The sequence below is a fragment of the Equus quagga genome, chromosome 14 (genome assembly GCF_021613505.1).
Source record: "Equus quagga isolate Etosha38 chromosome 14, UCLA_HA_Equagga_1.0, whole genome shotgun sequence".
Classification (NCBI taxonomy): domain Eukaryota; kingdom Metazoa; phylum Chordata; class Mammalia; order Perissodactyla; family Equidae; genus Equus; species Equus quagga.
The window spans coordinates 21,062,474-21,090,326 of NC_060280.1; the positions used below are offsets into that span (position 1 = coordinate 21,062,474).

Consider the following 27,853-nt stretch of genomic DNA (forward strand, 5'->3'; position numbering starts at 1 on the left):
GGTGAAGGAGGTGAAAAGCTGCAAACTTCCAGTTACAAGAAATAAGTCCTGATGAAGCAATGTATAGCATAGTGGCTACTGTTAATAATACTGTATGGCATATTTGAAAGTTGCTAAAAGATTAGATCTTTAAAGTTCTCATCATAAGAAAAAAATTATAACTATGTTTGGTGATGGATGTTAACTAGAGTGTGCTGATCATTTCACAATATATTCAAGCATCAAATCATTATATTGTACACATGAAACTAATATAATGATATGTCAATTATATCTCAATTAAAAACAACCAAAAAAATATTCTAAAACACGAACAGAAATTTCGCAGAACAGGATATACAGATGGCAAATAAGCTCAGGGAAGAATGTTGAAAATCCTTAACCATTAGAAATACAAATTGAAACCACCATGAGAGTTCGCTCAACAACAATCAGAATTGTTGGCTAAAATAAAAAATAATGAAAACACCAAATACTCACAAGGATGTAGAGAAACTGAATCACTCATACATTGCTGTTAGGAATGTAAAATAGTGCAGCCATCCTGAAAAACAGTTTGGTATGTTTTTATATAAAAACTAAGCACATAATGATTATGTGAACCAGCAAATGTGCTCTGACATTTCTCCCAGAGAAAGAAAAACTTACGTTCACCAAATACCTGTACATGAAGGGCTGCAACAGCTTTATTTGTAACAGCGAAAACCTGGACACCACACTGATGCCCTTCAATGAGTTTTTAGTGAGATAAACTGTGTTATAGCTATACCATGAAAGGCCATTCAGTAATAAAAAAGAAATGAACTATAGATATGCACAATGACCTTGATGAATCTTAAGGGAATTATATTGACCGGAAAAAGCCAATCCCACAAGGTTACATACTGTATGATTCCATTTATGTAACATTTTTAAAAAGACAAAATTTTAGGGGGCTGACCTGGTGGCACAGTGGTTAAGTTCGCACGTTCCACTTCGATGGCCTGGGGTTTTCTGGTTCGGATCCCGGGTGCAGACATGTCACAGCTTGGCAAGCCATGCTGTGGTAGGCATCCCACATATAAAGTAGAGGAAGATGGGCACGGATGTTAGCTCAGGGCCAGTCTTCCTCAGCAAGAAGAGGAGGATTGGCAGCAGATGTTAGCTCAGGGCTAATCTTCCTCAAAAAAAAAAAATGACAAAATTTTAGAACTGGAGGAGAGATTAGTGGTTGCTAGGGGTGAACGACTGGGCCAGAGTCACGGGATGGCAGGGAAGGAGATGGAGGTAGATATGATAATAAAAGGCCAACATAATGGAAGCTTGTGATGGTGGAGTGTTCTGTATCTTTACTGTAGTGACTGATACAACAACATATACAAGTGACAAAATTTTTTTTTTTAAGATTTTATTTTATTTTATTTTTTCCTTTTTCTCCCCAAAGCCCCCCTGTACATAGTTGTATATTCTTCGTTGTGGGTCCTTCTAGTTGTGGCATATGGGACGCTACCTCAGCGTGGTTTGATGAGCAGTCCCATGTCCGCGCCCAGGATTCGAACCGACAAAACACTGGGCTGCCTGCAGCGGAGCGTGCGAACTTAACCACTTGGCCACGGGGCCAGCCACGAGTGACAAAATTTTTTAGAATTAAATACATTCATACACAAATGAGAGTATTACAATGGGAGATCTGAATAAGATCATTGGATTATATCAATGTCAATATCCTAGTTGTAATAGTGTGCTATAATTTCACAAGATGTTCGCATTAGGAGACATTGATACACAAGAACTCTGTATTATTTCCTAAAACTGCATGTGAATTGACTATTATTTCAAAACAAAAAGTGTACTTCAAAAGGAGGGCCAAGCTGAGGAAGACGCAGGCACGACGGTGTTGTGAGAAGCCATTCCTGCTTTTATCTACTACAGCACTCATCCAGTGAGGTCCTTGGGGTAGGAACCAGATTAGAGTCACAATGTATCTATCCATACAGTTTAGCGCATTAGTTGCTCAATAAATGCTTGTAAATAAGAATCACAGGGAGAAGGCAATTCTAACCAAGGGAAGTCATTGCTGAAAGTTGAACAAGTGAGAGCTGGAAGAGATCTCTTTGGGGGAGGAAGGGACAGTGTCTTCATTAAAAGTGTTGAAGTCATAGAAGAGCTCCAAAGGCAAAGATTACTTGAGGGTCCAGAATCCTGGAGAGCAGAAAAAGCTCACATCAGGAGCCCACCATTTTCTATGATTTTTCACCTTGAGGAATTTGCTAAATGAAAAGTAGTGTCTGAGAGTCTAAAAAGCAGATAACCCAGATTCGTTGCTGATAAAATAGAGATTTTTAAAGCTGTATGAGGCTGGGAAATAAAAATTGTGGTTCAGGCTCAAGCATGGAGGGAAGGCCCTAGTAAAAACACCTATGCTTCCAATTGGAAGACCTGAAGTGAAACACACTCAGAGAGCAGGGGCAAGCAGGAATTAGTTCAGTCATCACAAAGATTAAAACTTGAAGTTCAATAATCTCAATATCATTTTAGATACATTGTTCTACCCGATCCTGAATACCTGCCAGGGCCAAAAATAAATAGTCTCTGGATGAAATTTAAATTATCCATAGTTTCAAGTTTCCTCTATGACTTTTTTTCAATTTTATTCAGGTATAGTTAAGAAATAGGAATTGTATATATTTAATGTTTACAGCTTCATGTTTTCATATACATATTCATTATGAAATGCTCACCACAATCAAGTTAGTTAACATATCCCTCACCTCATGTAGTAAATCACACAGGATTCTTTTCTTCTACTTCATATTTATCTTCTCTCCTTCCTGGGTTTCTTCTCTCGTCCATCCTTCTTTCTTTCCTCCATCCCTCTTTTATTGTATTATTAGAGCCAACTGATATAAAATTACCATTAAATTGTTATTAATTTTTCTAAGTACCAATTCTCAAAATTCTCTGTACAAGAACCAGGACACTTTATACATAGACTATCATCCCCTTGGCTAGAAGTCATGAAGGATATTGGGGGAAAGTCATTGTGGGAACTGGGCCCTGGGTCAGAATGTTCTGTACAGAGACTAGGATTTAGAGTAGCTAAATTTATGGCTCCTCCAGTTATTCACTGTTCTAAATTGGGCAAATGGTTTTACCTCTTGTGCCTTAATTTCCTTATCTGTAAAGCAGGAATAATAGCAATAATTCCTGACCCAGGTGCCCTGCCCCAGGAGGGGAGGAGTCATGGTCACCGTGGGCCTCTCACTTCTGCTCAGGTGCAGAACCTGTAGATTCGATGTAAAGATTAAATTTGGTAATTATAATCATGCGAACTTAGCCTGAGGTCTGAGAAGTGACAAACAGGGCAAATATCCTGGATGTGGGCCAAATAGCACTGTGAGAATTAGGGTGTCAACAATGGAGATCTCTCTTTTCTTCCTCTCCACATTTATTTTTGGATCTTTCCTGGCTTCTTCCTTCCCTCCCACTTCCTTCTTTCTTCTGTTCTTGTTTTCGTATTTTCTTCCAACTCCATTGCCACCTAACTTTCTGCTTTCCCGTTTTCCTACCCTGAGAATATCACAGTCTTGTAGGGACAAGACATATAAACAAGCCCCGTGCCAAGAGAGGAGACAAATTGAGAAGCAGGGAAAGGAGGTGGAGAAAGCAGATATCAACAGCAGTGAACTATGAATTCTGGCTACCATTTAGTCCTTGGAACAATACAAAATGTTTTTGTGTGTGTGAAAATATATAACAATGGCTACTGATGATCCCCAGCTACTGAACATTGGAATTTCATTGCCCTCCTAACCAAACAAGAAATTCTTAAGTTTCATTTATTCCTTGTATAAGTCCTCTGATCTCCAGAGTCAGCTTAGCTCCAGTTCTATTCAGACATCTTCACCTGTCATTGTAAATCACCATATATTTTGAAACTGCTGAAAATGAAATTTATAGTTTTTCAAGATACATGTTGTACTCAAGATTTTGGGGGGCCGGGGGATAAAAATATATTTTTATGATTCTAAAATTGCAGTGTTGTGACTTGAAAAGAATGGCTGGGTATAACTTAATATCTGTTTCAATATACATCTTTTTCACTTAATTAAATACACTCAATTTGTTGCAGCAAGTATCAGAGACTTACTGTAAATTAGTACAAATCTATAATATATAAAACTTTTATTTCAGTGTAAAAGATAGCTAACAAAATGATTCTAAAATTTTTCTTCCAAAACAGTATGATCTTCTTTATATATAAAATTAATAAATGAAACACCAGAGTGCTTCCAAGAGTTTCACTTTCTTCATGTCTCTGGTTTTTAACCTTTAGAGAATTGGACCTTGACGTAGATGTAAAAGACTTAGATATGGTGCAAAATTGAGCCTCAAAATAATCAATGAAATGAAAAAGTTTAAAAAATTATATGAGGACATTGAGGATTTAGTGCTTTTCAGGGAGTATTTGTGAAAATGGAATGATGAAGTTTATGAAATGGGCAGTCAGAGAACTTCTAGCCAAATTATAATTCAACATTAAACAAAGAGAGACCTGGAGACCCAATGGGCTCTGACACCATCTCTAATCAATGAAGTTGTGTTAAGAATCCCAGCTGCATGCTTTTCGGAAGCTCTCCTTAGCTGCATTCACTCCAGCACAACTCCATGCTTCCTCTCTTGAGATTATTCTTTCTTTGCGGGGGTTTTCCAAAGTTTCTTTCCCTAATAATTTTATTGAGATTATAATGGTTTATAACATTGTGTAATTTCAGGTGTACATTACTATTTATCCATTTCTGAATAGATTTAATTGTGCTCACCACCAGTAGTGTAATTTTTGTCTGTCACTGTACATACTTGGCTCTTTAGCTGTTTTCCCACCCTCAGCCCTTTTCCCCTCTGGTAACCACTAATCCGTTCTCTTTATCAACGTATTTGTTTATCTTCGACATATGAGTAAAATCATGCAATATTTTTCTTTCTCTGTCTGGCTTATTGTGCTTAACACCATACCCTCAAGGATCATCCATGTCATTGCAAATGGGACGATTTTGTCTTTTTTATGGTTGAGTAGTATTCCATTGTATATATATATATACCACGTCTTCTTTATCCACTCATCCATACAAGGGCACTTGGGTTGCTTCCATATCATGGCTATTGTGAATAATGCTGGAGTGAACATATGGGTGCAGAAATCTCTTTGGATCATTAATTTCGAGTACTTTGGATAAATACCCAGTAGTAGGATAGCTGGATCATGTGGTGTTTCTATCTTTAATTTTTTGAGAAATAGCCATACTGTTTTCAACAGTGGCTGCACCAAGTTGCATTACCAAGAAAAGTGTATGAGGGTTCCCTTTTCTCCACATCCTCTCCAATAGTTATTGGTTTTTGTCTGGGTAATTATAGCCATTCTGACTGGTGTAAGGTGATATCTCATTGTAGTTTTTATTTGCATTTGCCTAATAATTAGTGATGTTGAACATCTTTTCATGTGTCTGTCAGCCATCTGTATATCTTCTTTGGGAAAATGTCTGTTCGTATTCTCTGCCCATGTTTTAATTGAGTTGTTTGCTTTTTTGTTGTTGAGTTGTATGAGTTCTTTATATATTTTGGAAATTAACCCCTTGTCAGATATTCGATTTGCAAATATATTCACCCAATTCGTGGGTTGTTTTTTTGTTTTTTTCACGGTTTCCTTTGACTTGCAGAAGATTTTTTAATCTGTTGTAGACCCATTTGTTATTTTTTCCTCTGTTTCCCATGCCCAAGTAAACACGGTATTTGAAAAGATGCTGCTAAGACCAAGGTCAAAGAGTGTACTGCCTGTATTTCCTTCTAGGAGTTTTATGATTTCAGGTCTTACATTCAAGTTTTTAATCCATTTTGAGTTAATTTTTGTGTCTGGTGCAAAATAATGGTTTACTTTCATTCTTTTCCATATGACTGTCCGATTTCCCAGCACCATTTATTGAAGAGAATTTCCTTCGTCTATTGTATGTTCTTGGCTCCTTTGTCAAACATTAACTGTCCATAAAGGTGTGGTTTCATTTCTGGGCTTTCAATTCTGTTCCATTGATTTGTGTGTCTGTTTATTCCTAGATATTTTATCCTTTGTTGGGATTGCAAATAGGATAGTATTCTTGACTTCTCTTTCTGCTAGTTGACTATTAGTGTATAGAAATGAAATTGACTTTTGCAAGTTGACTTTTTTACCCTGCCACTTTGCTGTAGTTGTTGATTATTTCTAATAGTTTTCTGATGGATTCTTTAGTGTTTTCTATATCTAGAATCATGTCATCTGCAAACAACAAGTTTCACTTCCTCTTTTCCAACTTGGATTCCTTGTATTTCTTTTTCTTGCCTAATTGCTCTAGCCAAAACCTCTAGGCCTATGTTGAATAGGAGTGGTGAGAGTGGGCACATTTGTCTTGTTCCTGTTCTTAGAGGGATGCCTTTCAGTTTTTCACCATGGAGTATGATCTTGGCTGCGGGTTTATCATATATGGCTTTATTATGTTGAGCTACTTTCCATCTATAACCATTTTATTCAGAGTTTTTATCTTAAACGGATGTTGGATCTTGTCAAATGCCTTTTCTGCATCTACTGAGATGATCACGTAATTCATATTCCTGATTTTGTTAATGTGGTATCTCACACTGATTGATTTATGGAAGTTGAACCACCCTTGAGTCCATGGAATAAATCCCACCTGATCATGGCGCATGATCCTTTTAATGTATTGCTGTATTTGTTTTGCCAATATTTTGTGGAAGATTTTTGCATCCATGTTCATCAGTGATATTGGCCTGTAATTTTCCTTCTTTGTGTTGTCCTTGTCTGGTTTTGGTATCAGGGTAATGTTGGCATCATAGGAGGAGTTAGGAAGTGTTCCGTCTTCTTCCATTTTTTAGAATAGTTTGAGAAAGACAAGTATTAAATCTTCTTTGAATGTTCGGTAGAATTCTCCAGAGAAGCTACCTGGTAATTTTGTTTGTTGGGATGTTTTTGATGACTGTGTCAATCTCTTTACTTGTGATTGGTCTATTCAGATTCTCTATTTCTTCTTCATTCAGTTTTGGGAGGTTGTATGAGTCTAAGACTTTATACATTTCTTCTAGGTTATCCAATTTGTTGGCATATAGTTTTTCACAGTAGTCTGTTATAATCATTTGTATTTCTGTAGTATCTGTTGTAATTTCTCCTCTTTCATTTCTAATTTTATTTATTAATTTGAGCCTTCTCTCTTTTTTTCTAGGTTAATCTGGCTAAGGGTTTGTCAGTTTTATTTATCTTCTCAAAAAAGCTCTTAGTTTCATTAATCCTTTCTACTAGGTTTTTGTTTTTATGCTTTTGGAGTGTTTTTTGGTGAGGAATATTGGCTCTGAGCTAAAATCTGTTGGCAATCTTCCTCTTTTTTTTTTTTGGCTTGGGGAACCTTGTCCCTGAGCCTATATCTGTGCCAGTCTCCTCTAGTTTTTATGTAGGATGCCTCTGCAACATGGCTTGGTGAGTCATGTGTATGTCCACACCCGGGATCTGAACCCGTGAACCCCATGCCACCTACACTGAATGTGCATACTTAACCACTATGCAACCAGGCCAGCCCCTTTTCTACTGTTTTTCTAGTCTCTATCTCACTTATTTATGTTCCGATTTTTATTATTTCTCTCCTTCTGCTGACTTTGGACTTTGTTCTTCTTTTTCTAGTTCTGTCAGGTGCAGTTTAAGGTTACATATTTGAGATTTTTACCGTTTGTTGAGGTGGACCTGTATTACTATGAATATCCTTCTTATGACTGCTTTTGTTGCATCCTATAAGAATTGGTAGATTGTGTTTTCATCTTCATTTGTCTATTTATTTTTAAATTTCTCTTTTGATTTCTTCATTGATCCAATGGTTGTTCAGTAGCATGTTGTTTATCTCCACATACTTCTGACTTTCCGTTTTTTCTTATAGTTGATTTCCACTTTCAAAGCATTGTGGTCAGAAAAGACGCTTGAGATGATTTCAATCTTCTTGAATTTATTGAGGCTCATCTTGTTTCCCGACATATGGGCTGTTTATGAGAATGATCTGTGTGCACTTGAGAAGGATGTGTATTTTGCTGTTTTTGGATAGAATGCTCTCTATATATCTATTAAGTCTATCTGATCAAGTGTTTCATAAATCCACTATTTCCTACTTGACTTCCTGTCTGGATGATCTGCCCATGGATGTAAGTGGGGTGTTGAGGTCCCCTGCTATTATTGTGTTGCTTTTAATTTCTCCCTTTAGGTATGTTAATAGTTGCTTTATGTACTTTGGTGCTCTTGTGTTAGGTGCATATATATTCATACATGTTCTGTCCTCCTAGAGGAAAGTCCGTTTTATCATTATACACTACTTCTCATTGTCTTTTTTAACTTGAAGTCTGCTTTGTCTGATATTTGGTATGGTGACATCTGCTTTCTTTTGTTTGCCATTAGTTTGGAGTATTGTCTTCTATCCCTTCGCTCTGTGTCTATGTTTGTCTTTAAAGGTGAGATGTTTCCTAGAGGCAGCATAATGTTGGTAGTTTTTTAATCTACCCAGTTACTATGTGTCTTTTGATTGGAGAATTCAATCTATTTATATTTAGAGTGATTATTGACATATGAGGGCTTAATACTGCCATTGTGTGTCTTGTTTTCAAGTTGTTCTGTTTCCATTGCTTTTCTTCCTTTGTGTTTCTGACTGCTATTTCATTTTAGAGGTTTTCTGGGGAGGTGTTCTCAGTTTCCTCTCTTTTTATGAACTTTGGATCTTCTCCAATGTTTTGTTTAGTGGTTACTGTGAGGTTTGCAGAAAAGATCTTGTAGATGAAATAGTCCATTTTCTTATAGCCTCTTATTTCCATTAGCCTAGCAGTTTCTATGCCCTCCCTCTTCCACAAATTATCTGTTTTGTGTCATGAGTTTGTGACTAAGTTTAAGCGTTTATTGTTACTTTTAGTGCTTTTCTGCCCTTATCTTTTAAGTTATAATTGAGTATTTTCTTCCCTGTTCTGATAGAGAGCTTCAGTTTTTTAATTTTGTCTGCCTATTTATCTCCTTGCTCAAGGCTTTGTAGACCTTTGCCTTTTTGTTTCTGATATGAGTTCATCTTTAATCATTTCCTGTAGGGGAGTTTTAGTGGTGATAAAATCCCTCAGCTTTTGTTTATCTGGGAAAGCTTTAATTTTTCCATTGTATCTGAAGGAAAGTTTCATTGGATAGAGTATTCTTGGCTGAAAGTTTTTGTCTTTCAGTATTTTGAATATGTCATTCAATTCTCTCCTAACCTGTAAGGTTTCTGCTGAGAAATCCGCTGAAAGCCTGATAGTGGTTTTATATAGGTTATTTTCTTCCACCTTGCTGCCCTTAATAATTTTTCTTTGTTGTTGACTTTTGCCAGTTTTACTAATATATGCCTTGGAAAAGATCTTTTAGTATTGATGTAATTAGGCATTCTATTGGCTTCATGCATTTGTAAATCTGGTTTCTTCCCAAGGTTTGGGAAATTCTCAGCTATTATTTGTTTGAACAAGCTCTCTGCTCCTTTCTCCCTCTCTTCTTGCTCTGGGATACTTTAATCCTTATGTTGCTTTTCCTAATTGAGTTGAATATTTCCCAAAGAATTCCTTCATTTTTTAAAAATCTTAGTTCTCTTTCCTCCTCCACCTGTGGTATTTCTATATCTCTATCCTCTAACTCACTAGTTTTTTTTGTCCATAGCATCAGCTGTATTTTTTAAGGATTCTAGATTATTTTTTATTTCACTAATAGTGTTCTTCATATCCAGATTTTCTTCTTGTTTTTTTATAGTTTCTATCTCTTTTAGAAAGTATTACTTCTCATTAATTTTATTCCTGAACTCATTGAACTGCCTTTCTGAGTTTTCTTGTAGTTCATTGAGTTTATGACAGCTATTTTGCATTCTCTGTCATTTAGATTGTAAATTTCTGTGCCTTCATGTTTGGTTTCTGGAGAATTGTCATTTTCCTCCTGGTGTGAATTGTTGCTGTAGTTTCTTATGGTGTTTGGTGAACTAATCTTATTTTGTCAGCACTTTTGTGGTAGTATTAGTCACAGATTCCACCTGCTATGGCTAGGGGGATGCAGGAGCTGAGTTTCTGATCCTACCCTGTCTACTGGAAGTTGTCAGGGTACTATGCACACTTGTACGAGCTGGGAGAGTGTTTATCTTTATCAATGTTCTAACTCAATTTAAACAGCACTTGAATAATTTGTTTTTTGAGAGCTTAGGGAAGTTAATTATGAAAACTTCTAGCCATATGGTTTGTTGTGGAATGAGAAGAATAGTTCTTAGACAGATTTTTCTATATTATTCCTAGATTTTGGTATGGAATAGACTAAAGAGACCAGAAATAACCCCAAACATATACAGTCAGCTAATATTTGACAAGGGAGCCAAGAACTCTTGATAGGGGGGACAATAGTATCTTCAACAAATAGTGTTGAGAGAACTGGATAACCACATGGAGAAAAACGAAGCTAGACCCCTATCTTGCACCACTCACAAAATTTAGTTCGAGATAGATTAAAGACAATCTCCTTAACATTGGTCTTGGCAATGATTTTTTAGATATGACACCAAAAGCACAAGTAACAAAAGCAAAAGTAAGCAAGTGGGACTACAACAAACTAAAAAGCTTTTGCCCAGAAATTGAAACAATAAAAAAAATGTAAAGGCAACATACCAAATGGGGGAAAATATTTGCAAATCGTGTATCTGATAAGGGGTTAATATCCAAAGTATATAAAGAACTCATACAACTTAATAGAAAAATACCCCAACAATCCAATTAAAAAATGGGAAGAGGGAGCTGGCCCAGTGGTGCAGCAGTTAAGTTCACATGTTCCACTTTGGTGGTCCAGGGTTCCCTGGTTCGGATCCCGAGTGAGGACCTACCCACTGCTTAGCAAGCCATACTGTGGCAGGCATCCCACATATAAAGTAGAGGAAGATGGGCATGGATGTTAGCTCAGGACCAATCTTCCTTAGCAAAAAGAGTAGGATTGGCAGTGGACATTAGCTCAGGGCTAATCTTCCTCAAAAAAAAAATTTTTTTAATGGCCAGAGGATCTGAATAGACATTTTCCCAAAGAATACATACAAATGGCCGGCAGGTACATGAAAAGGTGCTCAACATCACTAATCTTCAGGAAAATGCAAATCAAAACCACAATGAAATATCACCTCACACTTGTTAGAATGGCTATCATCAAGAGGACAAGAGATGACAAGTGTTGGTGAGGATATAGGGGAAAGGAAACCCAATTTGGGAATGAAAATTAGTTCAGCTACCATGGAAAACAGTATGGAGATTCCTCCAAAAAATAAGAATAGAGCTACTACCTAATACAGCAGTCCCACTCCTGGGTATACACCCAAAGGGAATGAAAACAGGATACTGAAAAAGTATCTGCACTCTCATGTTTATTGCAGTATTATTCACAATAGCCAAGACAAGAAAACCACCTAAGTGCCTGTCAATGGATGAATGGAAAAGAAGATGCGGTATATGTGTGTGTGTGTGTATATATATATATATATATATATATATACACACACACACAATGGAATATTATTCAGCCACAAGGAAGAAGGAAATCCTGTCATTTGTGACCCCATGGATGGACCTTGAGGGCATTGTGCCAAGTGAGATGTCAGAAAGAGGAAGACAAATACTGTATAATCTCACTTATATATGGAATCTAAAAAAGCTGAACTTGTAGAAACAGAGTAGAATGGTCGTTTCCAGGGGATGGGATTGGGGGAATTGGAGGGATGTTGTTTGAGGGTACATACTTGCAACTAGTAGATAAATAAATTCTGGAGATTTAATGCACAGCCTAGTGATTATAGTCAGCAGTACTGTATTATAATCTTCAAAGTTGCTAAGAGACTAGATCTTAATTGTTTTCACAACAAAAAAGAAATGATAATTTTGTGCGTGATAAATGTGTTAACTAATCTACAGTGGTAATCATATTTCAATATGTAAATGTATCAAATCAACACATTGTACAGCTTAAATTTACCAAATTTTATATATCTATTTATCTCAATTTTTACAAAGTTTCTATCTTCTAGGTCACTTTAATAAGTTAATTTTTCCAGAAATTCCTCCATTCCAATCTAGTTTCCATATTTGTTTGAATAACATTGAAAAAAGTATTTTTGAAAATTCTTCGAAATTTTCTCTGTATTGTGGTCCTTCCTTTATTTCAACTCCAAATTTGTGTACTTTCTCCTTTTTTGATTAAGTGAATTAGTGATCTTTGTCTCTACTCTCCCTCTCCTTCTCTTTCTCTCTCCCTTTCATTTTTTCTTCTTTTCCTTTTAGACCAAACTTTTCCTTCCCAAAGTCAACCAAGATAACAAAAATACAGACTTCCAAAACATGTTTTGATATGTTTATTACAAAAATGTGTGTCCATGTGTGTAGACATATATATCTGTATATATACATGTATATGTGTAATACATTTTAAAATATATCAACACTGTATCTGGCTTTGTAGTAGAACAGTGAGAGTAGCGTATATCAGGCAATTAGAACACACTTTAATTGCTTTGTGCACAAAGTGATGGTTTTTATTGGAATTACTCCACTTTTTCCACTTTTATTTATGAATTCTCTTTAAATCTTTTAAATGTCCTAGGCTCTTTTATTTACCATCTGAGGGGAAAAAATATACATACCTTGCCTAGTACTTTCCTTATCTGCATTTCTTTGTTTCTTAGACTGTAAATGATGGGCTTAAGCAGAAGTGTTAGCACTGTATACATGGAATGAGTTACTGTCCTTGGGCTTCAAATAGACAAATCCAGCAAATACATATGTAGGGACATCACAGTGAGATGAGAGAAGCAAGTTGAGAAGGCCATACGCTTCCTCTTTGAAGAAGGAGTCTTCGTAACTTGAACCCAATGGAGACACAGGAAATCATATGTCAAAGGTGCCCAGAAACACAAAGGTAGGGAATGCAAGAAGAACCATTTTCTGACAAAAGGTGTAGTCACAGGAAAGGGACCACAGGTGCAATGTCACAAAAAAAAGTGCTAGATAGTGTTGGAGTCACAAAAAGACAAGTTGAATACCATGAGGACAATGCCCAGACACATCACAATCCCAGTGACACAAGAGGCCATCATGAGCTGAAAGCAGATCTTTTAGGTCATGTAGATGGGGTAGTGCAGTGGGTTGTGAATGGCAGTGTAACGGTCATAGGATATGGCAGCCATGATGAAACAGTTAATGCCTCCCATGCCCAAGAAGAAAACCTTCCATGTGGCACCCTCCGGAAGAGAAAATGTCTTGCTGTCTGAAAGCAAGTCCACTAACATGCAGGGGATGATTACCATAGTGATACAGGTATACTAGAAAAGGACAGGACACACAGGAAACAATACATGGGGGTGTGAAGGTGGTAACTGAGTTTGATGGCCACCATTATAGACACATTTGCAGCTAGGATGGTCACATAGGAGAAGAACATCACCACAAGGAGGAGACTCTGCAGGTCTGAGAAACTGGAAAATCCCCAAAGAGAGAACATGCTCACTGTGATATGATTGCCCATCCTCCAGTTTGGCTTGTTATCTTTCCCCTAGAAGTGCCAAGGTGCTTGAGGTCAGGACTTTGAAATAATGCAAAATTCTCCTTCTGCACTGATGCCACCTGGACTTTAATCAGGGTACCTGGACAAGTGTAAGACAACTCTTAATGAGAGAGCCTGAGAAAAGGGAGCCAATTCCTTTTAATTCAAGGTTAGGACACAGAGTGATGAGGAGAAAGGTTCTAGTAAGAGAATCTGTATAAACGCCATAGGTTAAGCAAGTATACCTTCTTGAAGCCTTCTCATTTGGTATCCATTCTCTAATCGAAAGTCAGAATCTTCATAAAGAGGGAAATATGAAAAAAGTGCTTATGTTTTCACCTACAGGATTATGAGAAACATCATCTGTAAAATGTTTATTTGTTGTCTAATCATAGCCTGGCACATGGAAGGGATCAAAATGTTAACAGTACCAATAAAATCAATTCCTTTTTTTTTCAAATTTTGGAGAAGTAAGGACAATTTTCTGAATGGCTTTCAAAACTTTTTTGCAGGTAATTATATCTTCAGATGTGTTCCCCAGATTTTAGTGACTGCTTGGCTAACATACCAATGAATAGACATGATAAATAAATTTATAGTGTTGAAATTTGTACAGTTGTCCTATCCTTGACAATAAATTAAGGGTTGAGCTATTTAATGAATGTCTTCTTTCCAGGCATACCTTGGAAGCAAAATTGTTACGGAGAGACCACTCCATTCCAGGATGGCATATCCTTGTTCTGATGTCCTGATAAAATCTTGAGCTGTCAGGAAAACTTCCAGGATAGTTTCTGAATGACATACTGATAGAAAGGATTGCTTTGCAGCACAGACTTGACAAAAACTAACTCAAGTTCCTCAGAATATTTTACCTAGTCATATTTTTATTTCTATCAGTTCTTAAAATATCTACCTGTGTCTGAGATGGCAGCATGAAAGTAACACAAGAACTTTCCATCCAATGTGAAGTTCAGTTTCTGGCGCTGTTGTCAGGGAAGGAAAGGAAGACAGCAAGGAGATAGGGATGTGGGATTGAGGAGTTGGGAACGAAAGAAAGTTATACATTCTCACTCCCACCCATTCCATTTTCTGCCAAACCTTTCCAATAAGAAAAACCAAAAGCTTCAGGAGAAATTGACACATCTAGGTTTTGAAACTCTCACTATGATTCTGTTACTTCCTTTTCCATTTGTACTGATGATAAATTCTACTGTCCTCATAATACTCAGGAGAACTAGTGATGGAGAATGTGACAATGTAACATTTTCCCCATTGTTTCCTGTAGCCTTCTCAGTCCTTGAGGAGAAAAATCTGTGGGAGATGTTTGTGGCCCAGCATTTTGTGATAAATTCACCATGCTTGTGTTGTACCACTTCTGTATACTGAAAGAGACAATTATATCTATCCCTGGAAACTCCATTTCCAAGTTTTGACAAACTACTACTCTTGCAGGGAGATCTATTGGGCTTAAAATGTCTAATTTCTTTGAGATGGCAACAAGACCTCAGGAATTTGAGGCCGCTTCTTGATTGTAAGCCTCTTACAAAAGCTGACTCTTTTGTCCCTTTCCCGTTCCAAAACTTTGGACAGTGGCCACTGTAAATTAATCTACCTCCAAAGGGGCACCCTGGGGATGGCTTAGTCTACCTTATCAATCATCATTCCCTATCCGACTGAACTGGAGGATTGTTCTGGTAGCTCCACTTAATTGCTGCTCATGGGTCAATGTCTGAAGGTGGAGAAATGACGCATATTTATCACCAAGTCTTTGGAAAAGTGCGTTAACTTTCTTCCAACCCAATCAGAATAAAAGTCAGCATTGATCAGCTTTTTAATGTTGTTTCCTACAAAGATACTGTTATTTTAAATATTTAAATAAAGGGTACATTTTATTGAGTTGTAGTTGTGAATTCTGATCAGCAAATTTGGCCAAATATATGTAAATTAGACGTTCATGAGGTTTAGGCTCTTTCAGGTTAGATTTGGCTTCTCAAGTTCCCTACATATATGTGAAAAACGTATTTCCTGTACCTTCCTACAGTTCTGCTGTGAGCCTTAAAGTGCTCTAAAAAAAAATACAGTTTTAATAAAGATATCAATTTCCTCATAAGGTTGTTTTAGATCTACCAAGGGAATTATTGTGGCTCTTATAAACCACAAATGCATAATTATAAAATTAAATCGTCACATTGATTAGCCGAAGAAGAAACACAAACAACAAAATTGCTAATGTTTTACAGTGACAATGTTGCCATGAAGTGTGATGCCCGCAAGTTTAGATTATGGGTAAAACTGGAAATTGCATGAGGAATTTATCCCTATTTTTTCTTTGCCGTTTTTTGCTTGGTTCTTTTGATACAATGGTATAAGTCAACTGGGCTTTACATTAGACCTGTAATTACAACGGCATCCAATGTGTATTAAGATAGGGGATGGAGCAAAATTAGAGGCCTGGGTTCAAATCTCAGCTGCGCTCTTTTGCGCAGGTATGAGCAAGTAATTTAATCTCTGTGATAATCATTTTTCTCATCTGTAATGGACATGAATACCTGTTTGCTGTGGTGACATGGCTGCATACATAAACGTAACACAGGGTATGTGCTCAGTGCTTCCTACTTCCATTCCCATTTCCGAAAACAAATTTATAGATGACAAAATTATAGACAAATCTTCCACAACAGATGCTCAACAATACTTTCCTCCTCATAATTTGCCTGTAACTTCATAATTTACCTTCTTCTTCATCTATGCTGCCTAACTTCTTGCTGCATTTGGCTGTTATCTGGAGTTTACAATCCTATTCTAGATCTGCAGGGTTTTTAAGCTCCCCTCTCTGTTGTTTGTAGGCCAAATATGCCAGGAATAGGAAACAACAACAGTATTTATCTCAAGTCTAATTGTCCCCTTAATTTTATCAGTACATTCTAATCGATTGTTAATTATTTTACACTTTTTCTGGTGAGGAAGATTGGCCCTGAGCTAACATCTATTGCCAATCTTCCTTTTATTTATTTTTTCTCCCCAAAGCCCAAGTACATAGTTGTATATCCCAGTTATGTCATTCTAGTTCTTCTCATCACAGAATGGCTTGATGAGCGATGAGTAGGTCCACGCCCAGTATCCAAACCGGTGAACCCCGAGCCACCAAAATGCAGCATGTGAACTTAACCATTCAGCCACTGGGCTGGCCCCTGACTGTTAATTTTTAAAGCTACTTGATTATTAGTGGCTATAGCACTACACACATGGTATACAGAAATATAAAATTCCCACCTTGTACCAGAGAAGAAGCACATTCAGACCTCTTAAAACCATGAAAAATTAAGCTGTAGGAAGACGTTGGAGTCTCACAAATCATCCTTAGTTTTTTGCAGTTCTTTATACATGTCATTTAAGAACAAGTTCTTAAGCCACTTGTGATCTTTGAATGCCTGCGGTGAGTCGTCTCTGTCTGAATTGTGGAGTCTCTTATGAAAATAGAGTAGTGGATTCTCTGTTCCTCATGGCTGGAGCTCAGTTCTATGTGGATTCCAGTGAGAGTTTGGGGGTCACCCGAGAACATTACACCTTGACACTACTTAGAGTTTCTTTCTTTCCATTAGCTATCAGGAGGATTGTCCTCTGTGGACGTAAAACTCATTGTGAGGTCTACAGAACGGTTTTTATTCTGACATATCACAGTGATTTTTCAGTAAAGTTTGTTCTTATTTAACTGAATAGCAAATCAAGTAACTGAAATTCAATTTGTCAAAATGTATTTTTGAATGTGGATGATTCCCCCAGGTGTATTTACTTTGTACTCAATATCATTTATTTTACACCTCTGAAAATTTGCCAAGTCCCATTGGTCTCTTCTTCCCTATTTATAGGGTTAGGGTGAGGGCTTATCATATAGGTTTCTGCCCAGGGAATCAGTCAGAAGAAAGGTTGATGAAAGAAAAGGAGCAGAGAATGATTGTTGTGATTGCTTTTGCATGTGACAATTGCTATAAAAGGCCTTGCTGAAAGGAAAATCCTCTCTAACTGAAATTCCTAATGACTCATTGCCACTCAAAACATTCTTCTAATATCCTATTATGAAATTTTTAAAACATAGAGTCTAGCTGAAAAAATTTTACTGCAAGCATCTGTACATACATTACCTAAATTGTACTGGATATCTTCTATTGTGTAATAAACCATTCCAAAACTTAGTGGCTTTAAAGACAACCTCTATTATTTATACAGACAAAGCTCACTAGAGATATTAGGGGATATTGAAATTGTAGTTCCTCTAATGTCTGATTATTGATGCTGGCTGTTTTCTGAACCTTAGCGGGGGATTCAGCCTCCCTGCATGGCCATGGTGACTCTGTTCCACAGGCAAACATCTTTCAAGAGTCAGGCAGATGCGGTATCACCTTTTATGCCCTATCTCACTAGCATCCACTCTATTCATTGAGGCAGCCAGAGTTCCTGCCCAGCCTATAGCAAAGAGAAATAGATTCCTACTCTTGATGAGGATGTGGCAAATTTCTGGAAGACTGCATGGGAATGAAATGTTTTTTATTGAGATATAATTGACATATAACATTATATGAGTTTCAGTTGTACAACATGATGATTTGATATTTGTATATATTGTGAAATGATCATTGCAATAAGTCTAGTTATGTCCATCACCACTCATAGTTACCAATTATTTTTCTTGTGATGAAAACTTTTCAGATCTACTCTCTTAGCAGCTTTCAAATATACAATATGGTATTCTTAACTATGGTCACCAAGCTGTACAATACATACCCAGGACTTTATTTTATCATTGAAAGTCTGTACCTTTTGATCACCTTCATCTATTTTGTCCATGCCCCACCTCTCACCTCTGGCAACCACCAATCTGTTCTCTGTGTCTACGAGTTTGGAGATTTTTTTGTTCATTTTTTTTTTAGATTACACATATAAGGGAAATCATACAGTATTTGTCTTTCTTTATCTGACTTATTTCACTTAGCATAATACCCTGAAGGTCCATCCCTGTTGTCACAAATGTCAAGAGTTCCTTTTTTAAGGCTGAATAGCATTCCATTGTATATATATGCCACATTTCCTTTATCCAGTCATCCATCAATGGACACTTTGATTGTTTCCACGTCTTGACTGTTGTAAATAATGCAGCAATAAACACAGAGGTGCAAATATCTTTTTGATTAGTGTTTCATTTTCTTCAGATAGCTACCCAGAAGTGGAATTGCTGGATCATATGGTAGTTCTGTTTTTAATTTTTTTAAGGTAAATTCATATTGTTTTCCATAGTGGCTGCAACAATTTACATTCCCACCAACACTGTAGGAGGGTTCCCTTTTCTCCGTGTCCTTGCCAACACTTGTTATTTCTTGTCTTTTTTATGACAACCCTTCTAACAGATGTGAATGATATCTCACTGTGGTTTTGATTTGCATTTACCTGATGATTAGTGATGCTGAGCATCTTTTCATGTACCTGTTGGCCATTTGTATGTCTTCTTTGGAAAAATGTCTATTCAGATCCTCTGCTCAGTTTTTAATTTAGTTGTTTGTTTCTTTGCTATTGAATTGTATAATTTCTTTATAAATTTTGGATATTAACCTCTTATCAGATGTATGAGTTGAAAATATTTTCTCCCATTTGGTAGATTGCCTTTTCATTGTTTTGATGGTTTCCTTTGCTGTGCAGAAGTTTTTTAGTTTGATCTAGTCCCTTTGTCTCTGAGCCTATGGTGGGGTCCACCATTGGCAGGCTTATTACCAGAGACTCAGGTGAGAGTGTGTGTTGTCTGGTGCCTGGGGGGATGCAGCTGTCTCCAGTACCTTGTTCAGCAGAGTGGTGCTGGGATAGGGGTACACTTCAAAGTCCACAGTTGGATCCTCAGATTATGGGCTTATTACGAGATGTGTGAATGAGTGTGGCTCCTGCCAGGTCCTTGGGAAAGCTGCTTCCTGGTCACTGGTTAGTCCCCTGGGTGGATGCCACTAGCCCTGGACCGTGGCTGAGAGGAGCTGGAACTGAGCCCAAGGTTCCACAGTTTCAGGTTCCATAGCCAAGACTGAGGTGCTCAGGTCTAGTTCTGGAGGCGTGGATGGGCATTTCTCCTACCAGGTCCCTGTGTGGCCTGGAATGATCCCTGATCATGGCTGAAGGGGCTGGAGATGAGAATAGCCTATCTCCAGCTTACTCCCTGTGCTGGTAGGACCACTCATGGACCGTGGTTGGGAAGGGCTGAAGCCTAATATTTGGCCATTTGAAGATCTCCAGGAGTGCAGACAGGAGCATCCCTAGGCTGACAGGTCTGCTGGTGGGCTGCAGTATTGATGGTATTGGAGCCAAATATAGGGCCCTTACAGGATCTCCACGGGTGCAGATGAAAGAGTCTGCTGTTTGGTCTCTGTGTCAGCAGGACCGTTCAAGGACTGCAGTTGGAAGGGGCCGGAGATGAGCATATGGCCATTTCTGGATCCCCAGGGTACAGAGAGGAAGGTCTCCAGCCTGGGTCCTGTGCCAGCAGGCCTGCTTGCCGACTGCAGCTGAGAGGGGCCTGGCGTCTAGTATAGGGCCCCATCAGGATTTCATGGGGTACAGACAGGAGTATCTACTTCAGGATCCCTGTGTCACAGGACTGTTTGCGCAGGCTGTGTGTAGGACAGCCTGGAGCAGTTACAGGGCCCTTTTAAAATTTATAGTCTGACAGAATTTGATGGGTTTACCTTCCAGGGTCCCCAGACTGTGGCCAAGAGGGCCAGAGCCGATTCACAGACCACTTCATGGTTCACAGCCAGGACAGTAATTTGTATGTCTATTACCTGATACGTGAGTGGGTGTGATTCCTCGCAGATCTCTTGGCATATTGTAATGGTGACAAGCCCAAAATCTACAATACCAGCAACATGGGATTGCTGTTAAAATGAAATGGAGAAACATAGTGGTTTTGGACCCAGACTTTCTGGATTCGAACACTGGTCCCACAACTTTCTAGCTGAATGATTTGAGACAATCTACTTAATGTTTTTGTACCCCAGATGATTTATTTTTGAAAAGAAATAATAGTACTACTTGATAGGGTTTTTGTGAGGAATATACCAGTTATATATGTAATGCTCTTAGAATAAGGCCTGGGACATAGTAAGTACAAATTATTGTTTGCTAAATAAATTAAATTTTAAAAAGTGTTTGGCACCTACAGGTGTTCAACAATATTTATAACTATTACTATCATTATTACTGATTTCAAGGTTTTTCTCAATTAGTTTACAGATGTATAAAAGTGAGAGCTAGCAGAAAATTTTAATTTAAGCAATAAGCAGCATTGGCTAGGTCCTAAGTATGATGCTGGTAAGCAAAAATTTTATATGTCACCTGAAATGCTAAGAATGGATCCTAAGAATATATTCTGACAATTGTCTTTCTCAGAGCCTCCTTTACATCTCTGTTCCTCAGACTGTAGATGAGGGGGTTCAACATGGGGATCACCACTGTGTAGAACAGAGACACCACCTTGTTCTGGTCAGTTGAGTAGCCGGACTTGGGCATGACATAAATGAAGGTAATAGTTCCATAGTAGAGAGCAACTGCAGTGAGGTGGGACGTGCAGGTGGAGAAGGCCTTGTGTCGTCCTTCAGTGGAACGCATCTTCTGGATGGTGATGAGGATGCAGACGTAAGTGAGAGCTATGACAAACACAGTAACCACGATGATGGAGCCAGAAGAAATAGAAGGGATAATTTGAATAATGGAGATATCCGAGCAGGCAAGTTTCAACAAAGGGGAGAAATCACAGAAAAAGTGATCTATTTGGTTTGGTCCACAGAAAGACAGGCTCAATAGACAGCTAGTAAATGTCCAAGCATTTACACACCCACCCAGATAGGAGGCACCTACAAAGAGAATGCAAATTCTGGGGGACATGCGGGTGGAGTAGAAAAGGGGAGAGTAGATGGCCACATAGCGGTCACAGGCCATGGCAGCCAGTAAGAAGCACTCGGCCATCCCAAATGTGACCCCAAAACAGAGCTGGGCTTCACAGCCAGCGAGAGGGAGGGCTATTCCATGTCCAAGGAATCCTACAAGCATTAGAGGTGTGATTGATGTGGAAAACCCGATGTCCACAAAAGCCAAATGGCTTAGGAAGAGGTACATGGGAGTGTGAAGCTGAGAACAACTTCTTATTAAAGTAATTATGCTGATATTGCCTGCTAAGGTGACAACATAGATTCCTAGAAATATCACAAAGAAGATGGCACAAAGTGTAGGGTCCTTTGTTAACCCCAAAATGATGAACTCTGTCACGCTGGTGTGGTTTCCCACCATCTCCTTTGTAAATTGTTCCTGTTGAGGAATATGGAAATATTCATTTGTTTTGTACTTTTGTCCCACACACTCCTGATTTTCTGACTATTCCTCAGACTCATTCACAGTGATTTCTTCCTCTGCACAGCCTATAAATTTGTGCTCTACAGGATTTTTTTTGTCTCTTTCCTCTTTTGCATAAAATGAGAATGATTCAATGTCACTCTCTGGAATCTCAGTTATATTCTTTTATTTATCTAATATTTATTTTAAAACATCTCTTTGATCTTGACTCCTAGACATATATCTCTCCAAAGGTCCAGATCTACAGTTTCAACTATCTATCTGAAATCTCTAGTTGAAAATCTGACAAATAACTCAAAACTCAGCCTCCTCCATACTGAACTCATCCTTTTCTTGGGCCCCTCTTCCTACATTCTATATCTGTGAAATTATACCACCATCCACTCAATCTCTCATGTCGGAGATGTGGAAGTCATCCTAACCTTCCTCCTCTCTTTGTACTACATCTATTAAAATCCTATTCAGTCTATCTATAATTTAGTTCCCAATTTTATTTCTTCATCTCCTCACTTCCATTCCTAGTGTCCCTGCTTTGGTCAAGGCCTCTTCATTTTATTTATCTATTTACTTACCTTCCTTCCTACCCCCTTCTAATTTGCATTACATCTGCCAGAGTGATCTTCTGCCGAAGTGAAAAGTAGGTGATGCCAAAGGGATTACTTTAAGTCCTTCAGTGCTTTCTCAAGCCTTCAAGATGAGACCCAACCTCTTTAGCACAGCACAGTGCACACTTTCTGATATATCCCTGCATATGACTCTTTGCATTCTCTCAGGATATTTCCATCCAACAATTGCACTCATCAATCCTCCTGAACCACTTCAAGTCCCTCAATACACTCTATTCTCTTTAGCTTTTGACTATTTTTCTCCTACTTGAACTCCCACCATTGTTGCCCTGGGTGACCTACTGATCCTTCAGATTGATTTCTCTCCAAAGCCTTCTCTGACTTCTGAGGGTTAATCAGTCAACTTTCCTTTGTGTTGACATCACACTTTGAAGATGTCTAGATTGCCATTATTTATACTGGATTATGGTTTTTGTTGTTGTTTGTTCATTTACATTTCACTCTTCCAAGTTATTAATTAGATATTCTGCTCAACAACCGTGCATTTTATCACTACATTACAAATAATAACTAGTGCTTGAGAATAAAATGTGCTGAAGAAAAACTTTTTAAACGAATGAGTGAATGGTTAGTGAGTAGGCTGTGGGAAGCCACAGAGAAATATAATTTAGGTTCCCTGTCCAGAGAAATCAGGCTGGTAGAGAAGAAAGACAGTGAAGATATTATTAATGCATAGGAAGTCTGTAATAGTAGTATAAGTAAAGAAATGTCTTATTTTGTTTCTAAAAAAATATCATATAACCATGCTAATGAAAAACAAGAAAATTTGAAAATTCCCCTCAAATCTCGGTACTATCACACTAGTTAACTACTATAAATTTGGTAATTTATTGACAGGATTTTTTCCTGTTGGATATATTTTAATATAGCTTTATAACAATGTAGATAAATTTTTAATACTGATAATTTACTTTAGTTTTTAATATAAGAATATTATCACATTATAATTCCTCACAAATAAGAGTTCTTGAGATCTGCATGATAATGCATTGAGTGGCCAGACCTTAATTTAACTACTCTTCTGTTAATTTCGCACATTTAACTGTTCACAACTTTTTACTATGGGCACTAGTAATCTCACAAATTGGATAGAGCATCAGGAGGATAACAAACAAAATATAATCAATTTTCTATGTAATTCCATTACTAGGTATTTTTCTTAAGGAATAACTCAAAGAAGTATGTTTTGTGCTCTAAGGTAAGTGTATCCCCATGATTTGCAATCACAAAAATCCTAAACCAAGGTGCTCAATGTTCAATGTTTTGTTAAGTCTTGGCTGCATTTTCATTAAAGAGCTTAATACCGTCTCCATGTTTTGCCATTATGTTTTGACAAAGGCAAAGTCCCTGTGTTTTGAGGCAGTCCTGAGAAAGCAAAATTAATGATAAATAATAAGGGAAGACCCAGAGAAATACTGAAGTCTGATGCAAAAATTTCAGGGCATTCTAAAGCTTTAGTGAAAAGTAGCAAAGAGAGTTATATTTATCAGAATGAGAAAATAGAAGTATAAAAAATATTTCTTTTGAATATTATAAAATTTTAAAAAATCTAATTGCGATTTACTGTAATGATTTGAAAACTTCTCTCATGCACATGTTTTCTTTCCATTAACTTCAGCTAAATAACAATCCCTGCAGGTGAGTTGCACAGATTTACAAATCCTTTCTGCATACACTTTCTTTTTCTTTTTTTTTTTTTTTACATATAGTTAACAACTAAAGAAACACACACCTCTTTAACAATGCCTCACAAATTATTTTGGTTTATTTTAATTTAGGGGCATATGTCTTTACACATTTGTAATCATATATGTTATATAATTTATGTTTTCACAATATTAACAATAAAATATTTCCCGTTCTACAAGTAACCTTCATAAATGAAACGCTGGATGGAATGCACGTCCGACTCCTTAGTATGGTAGTCATGGGGCTTCATAATCTATCCTGTTACTCTTCTAGGTGTATCTCCCTATACATGCGTCCTTGCAACTTCTTTTTAAAAGATTGACACCTGAGCTAACATCTGTTGCCGATCTTTTTTTTTTTCTCTTTTGTCTTCTCCCCAAAGCCCCCCAGCACATAGTTGTATATTCTAATTGCGGGTCCTTCTAGTTGTGCTATGCTGGACGCCGCCTCGGCATGGCCTGATGAGCAGTGCTAGGTCCCTGCCCAGGATCTGAACCCGGGAAACCCTGGGCCACCGAAGTGGAGTGCAGGAACTTAACCACTCAGCTGCTGGGCCAGGCCCTCCTTGCAACTTTTGTGCTTTTAAGAGACATGTTAACATGACACTGAAATTTTACACTCAGTGTTATTGGTTCCAATATTCATATAAAGACAATTTTCTTCTAACAACTTTATTTCAGTTCTTAAGGTTTTAAAAATTTACCATAAGTGATAAATATCAATACAAATGTCTTCAAAATGCCTTTATTTCTTAAAAATTAAAAATTTCTTACTTTAGAATAAGAAAGCATTTAATATTTCCGATGGTGGGATTTAGTTCTTTGCTTGAATGAATTGTGAGGTATAATGAACCAATAGGTGAGAACCTGCAGCTCATTAAAAAATATGTTCTATCTCTTTTCTGACTGATCTTCATTAAGTGCACTTAGATTACTGTAATGACAGGCAGCTTACTGCCATTGGTGTTAGCTCTATCATTAAAAATCTGCTTTTAATCTTTATCAATTGACCCTACATGAGTTTAATGGTACAAACCATCTCTTTTCTATATAAAAACTTGGAAATATTTGAATATAATTGCCTGCCTCCATTGCCTCCACTTTCTAAAACTAAGCATCTATAGTTCATCATTCCACCTGTGGCATACTTTTCAGATCCCTCACAATTCTCTTTGAAAGCCTCTGAACACTCTGGTCTGATGAGTGGGGCCAGGCACTGACCAGCATTTATGCTCTTTGCCTTCTGACTCAAGCAGAGTTCAGTGGGGCCAACACTGTTTTCATCGTGCACACAGTGTGAACTCGAATCTGTGCTGACAGCAGAATCATGGAGACTGAAGAGAGAAAACTCAGATCCTGGGCCACCACTGGACAGCTATTTTACCTTGCACATGATACTTAATCTTGCTGACTCCCAGTCTTTTTGTTTTTAAAATGGGAATAATTGTCTTTTTAATGCATCTTTCTTGTGAGATTTTAAAAAATGATATCAGTAAAGTTCTTAAAGATGTTTGGTCATACACCAGAGCTAAGTAACAATTTTTCATTAAGTAAAACTGGAGTATTAGTAGATTTTCAATTATTTAAGTTTTTGATGAGAAGTATAGTAAAATCTGTCTTTCAACACTTGTCAGGAGAATTTTACCACAAATCCAGAAAAAGTCAGGAAGTACAGTATCTGATGCCTTCTTAGCTCTGGACTATGCCATTCAGCTACATAATATGACAGCTGATTTTGCCCTTCCCTTCCTCTCCACTGGCCACCTATAGTTCTTTCTGAAGATCTTCATTTTGTGATCTCATTCATGCCTGTCCATCAGGGTCAGGAACTATGGTTCTCAACTATCTTTCCTTCAGTGCATGGGTCAGTTTTGGTGACGAATAGAGGGCATAGGTGAGCCTCATCCAATCTGACGATCAGGTGATTTCTTCTTGATTTCTTTTTCAGAGATTCAGTTACACAAGCTTAGCAGCGGCTTTGGCTGCTGCAGACCATCCACACCGATCTAGGGACTCCTGGGCAGCCTGACTTGGGTGTCTACAATGACCATTATGCAGTGCTCCTCTTGCTGAGGCCACAGTTTCCACAGGGTCAAGATCTAAAGTTGGTGAGTTTCTTTTATTTTTAATTTCTCACTGAACAAATACAAATTTTAAATTATTTAAATAAAACCCATGAATATTGCACTCACCTTTCAGAAACAGAATTGTTCATGCTGAATTCCAAAGAGAACTTTATAAAGCAGATGTTCTCCACTTAGCTTTATAAGTAGTTGTGGACTGAATAATCAACAATCTAAACTATTGAATGCTCCCCTGGGTCAAAAAACAGTTACATACATGCTGTGAGAATGAGGGTGGGCATCTTTGTGTGTGTGGTGGGAGGCAAAGGAAGGTTCTAATAGGACATGACAAATCCCTTAGGGCCGTTATTGCTAGCCCCTTTGAGAAAAAAGTTCTTGAATTTGTTGTACAGAAACGACTTATGGAGCCAGGTGTCTCATTAAGGCCAGGTTACCCTCCCCCAAGGGACATCTATATGTCATGATGTCCTTTGGAATTCCTTCTCCCTTGTTTAATGAAAGCGAAGGAGAGAGTTCTTGGTTTCCCAGAAGCACGTCCAACATTCAGAACAATTAGCGTATCTGCTTGATTGGTGTCAGTATATGATGTCAGGATACTTTCCAATTAAAATAACATTTGAATCAAATTGAAAAGGAGCATTGGAGTTGAAGGAGGGAATAGTAAGGAAGGAAATTATTACTTTGACTTAGTGACTATTTAGCTGTAGAAAAAATTAAGATGATTCATCCTGGAATTCGGTATACGTAGGATTGTCCCTTATTTAAGTGTCTTGGAACTCTTTTCTTCCCGCCATTCAACAGAACAATTCAAGCTCATCTTATGCATCTAAGAACCCACAATCCATTGAGGCAGCAGGCAACAGCCAAGTACGTTAGATACCTCATCTTCCTTTACATGTCTCCAAGGGATGCCATTGGGATCCATCATTCCTACAGCTCTTTTGACAAGTTCTGGTGAGCAGAGGCATCCCAAAGTGATTTATTTTGCTATATGTAACCATCATTTTCCACCCTCAAGTTCTACTCAGGGCTGAACTCCTTTACATCTTGCACCTTTCATTTTTACTGTGCCCTTGCCAGGATTGTTTAACCCCACGTGGGAATATGTCCTTCAACCTAAAACCATCAAAATATTTTTCTGAAACATACAAGCTTCCTCATTTCATCAGTCCAATTCAAAAGTACTAAAATTGCTATCAAAAAGCAGAGTGGATTGCAACACTAGAATAAGAAGAGACAGGTCCCAAATCTCCAGAAATGTGTTAAAAATAGATCTTGGGATATAGATGATTCCATCAGGGATATTTTACTTCCTGTACTATATCATTTATTTTATAATTCTGACAATTTGCCAAGTCCAAAGGACTTCTCTTTCCTATACACAGGGCAAAGGAATGGTGTGTCATGAGGAGCTATTGCCTGGGGAAACATTCAGAGGATCAGTAGGAAAAAGATTAA

General features: G+C 37.7%; 1 protein-coding gene and 1 pseudogene across 1 annotated transcript; both read right to left on the reverse strand.

Moving 5' to 3' along the window:
• Positions 1-378: 378 nt before the first annotated feature.
• LOC124252229 (olfactory receptor 10T2-like) lies at positions 379-13,597 on the reverse strand (annotated as a pseudogene).
• A 7,407-nt stretch (positions 13,598-21,004) lies between these two features.
• On the reverse strand, positions 21,005-21,934 carry LOC124225195 (olfactory receptor 491-like). The gene has a single exon (XM_046637705.1). The coding sequence runs from the start codon at positions 21,932-21,934 to the stop codon at positions 21,005-21,007; it is 930 nt and encodes a 309-aa protein (XP_046493661.1).
• Between the last annotated feature and the right edge of the window lie 5,919 nt (positions 21,935-27,853).

Bases quoted from the DNA above. Each gene is read 5' to 3' on its own strand.
- LOC124225195 (XM_046637705.1), bottom strand. From the start codon at position 21,934: ATGGTGGGAAACCACACCAGCGTGACAGAGTTCATCATTTTGGGGTTA.